General features: G+C 49.4%; 1 protein-coding gene across 1 annotated transcript; it reads left to right on the top strand.

The window, feature by feature from the left end:
* Window positions 1-4,472: 4,472 nt before the first annotated feature.
* LOC144158850 (uncharacterized) lies at window positions 4,473-8,463 on the top strand. Its single transcript, XM_077690022.1, has 3 exons — window positions 4,473-4,537; window positions 6,229-6,351; window positions 7,563-8,463. The coding sequence occupies exons 1-3, from the start codon at window positions 4,473-4,475 to the stop codon at window positions 7,984-7,986; spliced, it is 612 nt and encodes a 203-aa protein (XP_077546148.1). The 3' UTR covers window positions 7,987-8,463.
* The last annotated feature ends 261 nt before the right edge of the window (window positions 8,464-8,724 follow it).

Raw genomic sequence — 8,724 nt, 5'->3', positions numbered from 1 at the left:
GAGCCCGTAATCAGAGGTGTCTTGGACCAACAGGTAGTAGCGATAACGTGCCAGTAACACGCAAGAAAACGGGGGAAGCACCTCTACAATCGGTAAAACCGATGGGGCCAACAAATGATTGAACACGGCAGCGGTGAGGGCGACACGCGAGTGCACCAGGAAGAACCAGGAGATAAGCATGCCCGCCTGGCTCGCTTCTAGATAATGATGATGACTATTTCTATTAAGGTGAGCCGTGTCTACGACGAGAGATTCACCGGAGTTGTATTGTGATCTAATTGCCATGATGCCGCTGTTTTTTTACAAGGGCTCTGCGTGTACACCCCGCAGTCTAAAGATGTACAATTACTTATGAAACGAATTACACGCCGATAGCGTTGCCATACGAAGACTACTAACCACTTACGATATCAGGGAATATTCACCCTTTTATTAATCCTACAAAAACTGAAGCTGCGGTTGACAGCACACAATTGTTGACGCCTTAAATATGCACATTCTGAAACAAGAATCGACCGTTCACAACATCCTTCGAGGCAAGAACATGCACGATATAACCCGAGAGACACTCATCTAAAATTTGAATAACTGTAAAATCTCATGTAAAGCTGAAACTAAAAAAAAACTAAATCCGTAATGTGCCATGCTGTTGAATACTAGAGGCAGTGTTTTGGTTGATAGTCTCCGTCTGCCTCTATACGACCTTGCACTGAAGGCTTGGCTGATCAGCGGCGTCACTGGTATTGTTGTTGATGATGATTGTGATGACACCGACGACGACGATGATGATGTTATGATGACTGTTTCCGTCTCAACGGGCGGACCATAACGTCTGGAATATTGTTCCGCACGGGTGGTAGCCTGAAACGCCATCCCTTCTATGTCCTATTATAAACCAGTCCTCAAGACGCCGCTTCGTCCGCTCGGTGGCTACTGCCTGCGTTTCACTGTCCACCGCTGCACCGCCTTTTCCTGCAATTCTCCTCGCTGGCTGTAGGGCAAACCCCTGGGGGTTAGCCTGGCTCAAAACCCAACGCCCGCTACAGTGTGGTCACACTTAGATGGTGAGGTGGATTGTCTTACAGTCTAGCACAGCGTGCTCTAACGTGCCCTCATCCTCTTCCCACGCGGCGCAACACACTTCACCCCCTTCGCCTTGCCTTCCGCACTTGGCCCAGAACACAGTAGTCCTCAGGGTTCACGAGCGCCCTCGAGAAGCATGGAGCTACCACGACTGTTATTGGAACTTCTCCCTGCTGATCGTTTTTTTTTGTGTGTGCACTGTGGGTCCGTAGTGCTGGCTGGTACCGTAGTGCTGGTACCGTAGCCCCGGTACCGTCACTCAGAGGCTACGTACCCCTTCCAGCCGGCTAAAGGCCGACAGAGCCCTGCATCTCAGCACACTTTGCTCACGCAGAGCCTTCTTCTTCACTTCCCACAGCCACTCCTCGAGATATCCGGCCGCCGTTCCTATCACCAGGTATCGGTATATTGTGTATATATATTTCAGGTACCTTCCTCGAACCCACTCGAGTTGTGCCCTGCATTCCCCCATTCCCTTTCCGCCTGACCACGGTAGCACCAAGTCCACCCCACCCTCGGGGCACCGACACGGTAAATACAGACGCCAAGAAATACAGATCAGCAGCATGTCCCGAACACATCTGCGCTCCACCTCCCCTGCTCTGAGCCAGTGGTTTGAAAATGATGAAGAAGACATAGGGATCTGCTCTAGCTGTTCTTGCAACGAGCCAGATGGGGAAGAATGGTGTGCGGTGCCAGTGAATTTGTGGCCGATTATCTTCAATCCGTTCCCTTACAAGGACTATGTTCCTTTCATTCTTACTACGCCACACGAATATGTGCAGTGGTAGCCAGTGCGCCCCCTTTCTCCCAGCACCCTTTGGGCCACCCACCTTAGTGGTGGCCGCATCGATGGTGACGATGGCCTTGCCGGGCTGCGGCAGTGATTCCGGTAAGGACGGGGTGCGTCCTCTTCCTCCGTGCCCACTCCGCCGTAGAAGACCCTGCTGCCGCTGAGCAGGTTGGTGCTTCCGCCGTGCGAGGGCTGCAGGTCCCGAGCCACCCCTCCGTCCAGTGGGCCACTGCCCCAGCCACCAAAGCTGAAGGCGCGAAGGGCCGAGCCCCGCAGCTTGCTCGGCGAGCCCCTGAGGGATGAGGAAACAGGAAAAGAAGAGAAGGAACAGATCCGATAGCACCAGAGTTCTTCGATAAACACCGGTTGCAAAATTCCGCTTCCGAATCCGGGCGCCGCGAGCACCTCTGCGCCTTTGAAGCTGAGGGAGAAGTGTGTTCGCACGGCACGTGGTGCATGAAAGATGAACTTTGCTCTCACTGTACATTTACTTAATCACACAATCTAATAAAACTAAGCTTGCTTTTCAGATCTGGAACCATTACATTGAGAAATGACTATTTATGTTTCCTCAGTTTTTCTTTTTATGACATATGGTGGCAGCCGCAAGCACTTGGGTACTGCATCAACATTGCTCGGTTCGCATCGCTGCCGACGTCGTTCCTGGAACCATTTCTACTCGAAGCGGCAATTGGATCACAATACAGCCCCGAGCAATCTCTCGTCGTGGACACGGCTCATCTTCATAGAAATCATCACCATTATCTAGGGGCGAATCTGGCGTGCGTGCTCACCTAGTGGTCCTTCCTGGTGCGCTCGCGTGCCACGTTCACCGCAGCCACATTCCTGTCCAATCCCCCACGTGGGTATGTTAAAAGTCACCAGGAACAACAACAACACGTTCACTCATTCGGCGTCCCACTCGAGGGCAGCAGCGTTCCCAGAAGTTCTTCGACGCAGCTCATCCCGTCCCTTCCTCTGCCCACCGCAGCGAGGAACGGAGGGGTAAGTTCAGGTCACCCTGCTTACCCAGGCTGTCTCTTTCGTGGACAAGCTTTGTGTGGTTTAGGCATAGTGGAACGCTTCACTTGGCAGGCACACTAAGGTATGGGTAGGTCAGCTGCGCAGTCTGTGGTATTAATTCTCTGGCTTCCTGCCTTGCTTTAAGCTGATCCCTTTTGGGGCTTCGGGTGTTTCTGGAGAATTGACCAGAAGGCGGCGCTGATTGCGCAAATTGTTTTGCACCGCCCTTTTAGGCGTCGACGTACGCGACTCGTGAGAAATCGGTTTGCCTTCTTTGCCTGTGTGGAAGCATTCGTGAGCAACTTAATAACAGCGGCAACAAATCCTGGGGTAAAATGCATTCCCTGCTTTACAATGATTTCGCGGAATATTTGGAAATAGTTGTTCATCGAACCGGCAGCGTGAAGGTGCATGTGTGAGCCAGGTGGTTTCTCCTATATTGTTCGTTTGGGGGCAATAACAGTAGGGAAACGGTAAATAGAATTTTACTAGATGCGAATGCTAACTTATGCCTTGAAAAATGGAATGCCCTATTGGTGCTGCACAGCGTCCTCCTCTGTCGCCTTTGTGCAGATGTTCTCTCTATGTACCTGCCATACTTCGCTGCGCGCTGCTCTGCGCGATTTATTCTTTGTTGTACTTCTGTGGCCGTGTACGTGCACTAGGTAATGCCGTGACATAGGCCTCCCTCCTGAAAGAACATCTACCTTATGCTTGCAAGGGTCTTTGTGGGATAAACCTGGAGCGTAAGTTAAACGCTACCTTTAAAAATACATTTTCATATGAGCTGAATAAGCCACTTCTGGTCGAGGTTGACGACATCCGGGAGAGCATGGCTAGATAGGTTGGCCTCGTACGTAATGCCTCTAAGTCCTTTTAACACTTTTTACGGTACGAACTATCGTCTTATTAGCTATTCAGATATCCGGAGGGCCTTCGGGGGTGTCCTACCCTAGGCAAAACCTTGCTGGAAATGGAATCGGTGTGTAGCTCAGAGTGTATTTCCGTGTGTCGCGGTGCTTCTGGTGTGAACCTCATTTTCAGCTTGCGGCGGCATCGCATCTTGTGTTTACGCTACAACACGGCTTTAAAGAAATCGAAAGACTCATTCGCGTCGTTTCCTGCGGCGCCGTATTGTATGTGAAAGTTACATAAGGCAAAATGGTGTCCCATGTCCTAGGTTACATGTCTACATACATGTACAGTATATCAACGATTGTTTTGTTTGTGCGCTCAGTCAGAGTATTCGTTTGAAAGTGGTATGCGCTAGGTTTGCTGCAAGAAGTACCACTGAGCGTGACGACAGTTTGAATAATTTGGCACATGATTCTTGTACCCAGTCGGGGATAACAATTTATGGCGGGAAATGTCACAAGACAGCATTCTTGGGAAAGAATGGGACAACTCTGAAAGGTGCCGAGGTGGAGTTCTCGTGTCTGCAAAGCGGGTGGGGTAATTGGGTGCGAAAATAATCCATCGGGTTCCCAGACAACAAAGGCGAAGTAGTATACGAAAGGTCGGTAGGAAGGAGCCGTGGACTCGGTTATGCTGTGGCCTCCTACATTTTTTCGGGATGCGGAAGCCCGGCGGGAACTCGGAGAGCGACCCTGGCATTCGACCTCCCAGGCATGCAGTCGTGTGAGATCTGTGTGTGATGTGGCACGTGGCACCGCTGATGTTGGAGGCCACGCACCGCAGATGATTATTGTGAAAGTATGCGGATGATGATGATAGTGGCGCTAAAGGCGAATGATACTGAAGCCCCAACGGGTACATGCAGACCGGCTCGAACGGTGCGGCCGGCACCGGAAGGGTTGTAGCGAACCGAGCGGACGGCCAGAAGGCAGTTTTTGACGGGGCTGGTGGAGACACGTCTGTACTTAGTGCTCACCAGCCGCCTAAACCTTTGGAGAGCAATATTTTGACTCGACTCTGGCCAGAGTGCGGCCGCAGCCGAAATGAACTGCAGTTGGTTTGTTATGAGATTCTCTATAGTACTTCGTCCCGGAGATTGCTGGGGATTATCAAAAGGTTTACCTTGCCTGTACAGGCGAAGTTCTTATTTTTCCTTCCCAACAAAAAATATGGTCAAACGTACGACCCACCGAAAATAGCACAGCTACGACAGTCGGCTCATTGCCAAAATCAACCACTCGACTTTAAAGGGTGATAAAGGGTTGCCGTGTATAATTAACAATGAGGATTGCATTGCCAATTGGCGTCTGATAGTGTTTCGCTTTTCTTTACGACAAACGTTTAAAGGAGTACAGACACGAAATTTTCGTGTTACGTTTTTCTTGTTATGGGTGCCTACCAGCCCATTAATCATAGAATGGAAAATTAGACGGTCGGTCGCAGCGTAAATAATTATTTACGGCATAGTTTGCTTGTGTCAGTTTCTGTTTTGACAATATGAACACCGAGGCGGCCGCCATGACAGGAGGGCGCTCGTGACGTTACGGTTCTTGTCGCACCACTCACGGTGTGGATGCGCGCGCTATTGCGTTCAGTATATTTCAGTATGTTTCAGTATATGTTCAGTATTTTTAAACGGTAAGTTCAACGTGAAGGCATGCTCTCACTCCCCTTGACCTTCTGTTGACAAAGAGAGTGACGAGGCGTCGGCGCTTCACACAGTGATATCACTGCTTGCTTTCCAAACCCTGTGCCTCCAGCATTGCTCCGCCATGCTGCTTGGAAGAATGTTGTGGCCCTCTGTTATGTTCAAAGCTTATCTCGCCGTACCAGGTCACCATTCTTGGCGTCGATTTTGCTGTTTTTTTTTCGTCGCCTTTCTGGGGCCGATTTAAGCTAGTAGTGTTGAACCACTGCAAAAATATTTCTTCTGCCAAACAGGGTGTATGGAGGTGAAATATATATAGGCAAAGAACTTTCCGAAATCCTAGCACCGGTAGCATGGTATTACATGTCAATTTTGTTCACTGCGAGAGATTCCTTGGGTATGGTATAGACGCGTTTAGGGAAGAACGCAGGTCAAGCAAAACGTAAGAGTTCGTTTACGCAAAACTATCGATTGTTCTTGTTTTTATTAACGCTAATTAATGCCCATCCATTTATGTTTTAAAAAGTGCGGACAGCAGGCGGTATTACAGCACAAAAAACTTAGGCTGGTGCACGCGCTGGCCTCACGGAAGCATGAATCGCGCTTGTTCAACTCCTCTCTACACTTTTGCCACCCTCTCACTCTCTGATTATACAGAACGATGCCGGTCACTTTAGCCGGTCTGGATGTTGTGTTACTAACGCCGTAATGTTCATTAAATCAAAAAGTAACAAGCGAATATATTGTCTTCACATTCTTCTTCAAGTGGGAGCAGCTTTCACTTCGGGAATCCGCACGGCCTGCCAGCCCCTCCGGCCAGGCGAGCCGGTGGTGAATGGGCTGCTCAAGCCCGCAGTTCCCCCGGCCAAGCACAGGTGCGAGATGCCCGGTGAGTGCCACTTTTCTCATCGCTGATAGGCAGGGGATGCAGCAGAGTGTACTCCGAGCAGACATGTTCTCTTTTTCCGCACTGTAGTTTGACCTAGGCGCCTGCTTGCAGCCTGATAAGGTGCCTGATACCAGTGGCATTATTTTGCGCGGTTCACAATGATCGTTGTAGGAGAATGCTGCCGTGTTATACATTGAGCGGAATCTTCACTGAAGCGATTTTACTCGGTCGGTGCAGCTTACTAGGACCGCTCCTGGTACTCCAAAAGGCAAACATTGAAGAATTCTTTCCAGCCGCTGCAGGGTAACGCCACTATTTTATATATGTCCGGCTGTAACAGCTTCACGTATTGATAAGCAAAGAATTTGGGGCATTTAGCTCAGCATTTAGGATGCTCACATTCTAAGCAACTTTTAAATAGACTTCCGCAACCTGACACTGGAGAAACATTTCGTACACAGGGGAAATCGTAAAATGATACCTCCCATATGCTACCCTAAGTGCAACCCTATATGACACCAGGGCTCTAAATTTATTAAATACTCCAAATAGGACGGATGTGCTCATTTCATGCATGTGTTACGATTTTTTTTATCTTGTAGCTCATATATTCTACCACTTATTTTGCTGGTAAAGATGGGATCATTGCACCACAAAACAGCAGGTGAATATACAGGTCTGACAAAGACGCACGGCGTCCACACAGCACGCGAGCACTGGCAAAGCAGCAGGGTGGAAATAATACAGCCTAAAAACAGGGAAAGGTTAATACAGCGCCACGAAATAACAGCAGAGCGATGAAGCTGCACGGTGGTAAAAAAGCACAACGCTAGACCAGGGCACTGAAACAGCGTACGGGCAGCAGGTCTATTGTAACAGTCTCTATTCGTTACTGTGGTATCATATCTGATCACCGTTTCCGAACTGCAGCTTGGATGTGAGAAAATAAAATATTGAGCTCTCACGTTCAACTTTAGGGTCGCGGAATTAGCACGAACGAAATAAGATCACTCATCCTCTTTCGCTCATATTTTTTCTGTTCTTCGGTAGGAAATCCGACATATCTTTGTTGGCAAGGCCGCGTTCTAGTAATGAGACTATATTGTATATTTATACCCTGCCTCAGTCTATTCCGCCTTAGGAATTCAAGTTTTCGTAATCTGCAGTTTGCAGGGGCTGTGTAACTTTGCATCATGTAACTTTGCACCCAGCCCGTACTGGAGCCACGGACCTCGCAGAGCCAGGGGTGGCGGCTGCAGTGGGAACCGCAGGCCCTTCTCGAGGCCGTACGAGCTGTTCTACGCGGCACCGGCCTCGAGCGGCCGCGGGAGCGCCTTCCGCTCGACGCGGGCCACGGGGACCATGGCGTGGTTGTTGCGCTTGAGCCGCTCCAGCGCACTCCTGTGCCCACCTAAGAGCGGAGAGCCAGCGGGATCCTTCGACGACGGCCGTCCTGGACCACACGACTGCCGCGGTGCAGATGAGGTTGAAGAGGGCGAGGAGGACAAGGAGCTGTGCCCCGACGATCTGCTTCCACCTACCACTGTTTGGAGCACGGCAGTGTGGGCGCCGTGGTCCAAACAGTACGGCGGCTGCAGTGCTGCCGTGCTACTGTACTGCTCCAATCGAGTTTGAAGTGCTTGCGGTTCTGTGACTTTGTTACGTATTTCATACACAGCTAACTAGAACTGAGTTCAACGCCACGACAAATCCGAAAAGTTTCATATCCTCTTTCCGTAGTTTCATGGCATCGCTGCCTCTTTTTGCTGGCTTTTTCTGCTTCAGACTCTTCGTCGGTTTCGGAAGAACTGAGGCCCGTACTTTGCTTCCAAGAATTCTAAAACTCGCTCTTACACACAGACACATTATTCGGAGCCGCCATTTTATATGCGGCGATATTCAACACCATAATGGATTTACTTTGTGAAATAAATGGCATTATCTATGTATACAGGTGTCAAGCAATGTAGTTCCATAACATTTTTGGAGCGTCTTTCGTGGGCAAGCCTTCAGCTGACAGATTGCAATGTACTGAACTGAAATTTGCCGTGATTATTTCGTACTTATGTTTTACTAACGTGGACAGCCCTACACTAAAGTTATGATTTTCCATTCACACACGCACATTTGATCGGTGATTTTTTTTTAAACTCGAAATATCGTTAATAGCACTGTGACAGCTGTGATTACAACTGCAATAACTACGGTAGAATGCTTGTTCATAAAGTAAAATTTCCGTGTACTTTGTAAAATATCGCAGGTCACCTATTGGTGGCCTAAACGTGAACAAATATATATACGCGCCAAGGTCGAGTCCATAGTAGCCGAGTCACGGTTCGCCCGAAGGTAACCCACTCTTGATTCTTCCCGGTC

This window comes from Haemaphysalis longicornis, unplaced genomic scaffold, assembly GCF_048455015.1.
Source record: "Haemaphysalis longicornis isolate Haplotype H1 unplaced genomic scaffold, Haemaphysalis longicornis Haplotype H1 scaffold_1, whole genome shotgun sequence".
In the NCBI taxonomy this organism is placed as follows: domain Eukaryota; kingdom Metazoa; phylum Arthropoda; class Arachnida; order Ixodida; family Ixodidae; genus Haemaphysalis; species Haemaphysalis longicornis.
Note: the sequence above shows the minus strand (reverse complement) of the source record. Positions and strands in the feature narration are given on the sequence as shown.

Coding starts and splice junctions, on each gene's coding strand:
- LOC144158850 (XM_077690022.1), top strand. CDS start 4,473: ATGCGGAAGCCCGGCGGGAACTCGGAGAGCGACCCTGGCATTCGACCT. Junction 4,538..6,228: donor CCTCCCAGGCATGCAGTCGT/GTGAGATCTGTG, acceptor TTCTTCTTCAAG/TGGGAGCAGCTTTCACTTCG. Junction 6,352..7,562: donor GCACAGGTGCGAGATGCCCG/GTGAGTGCCACT, acceptor CTTTGCACCCAG/CCCGTACTGGAGCCACGGAC.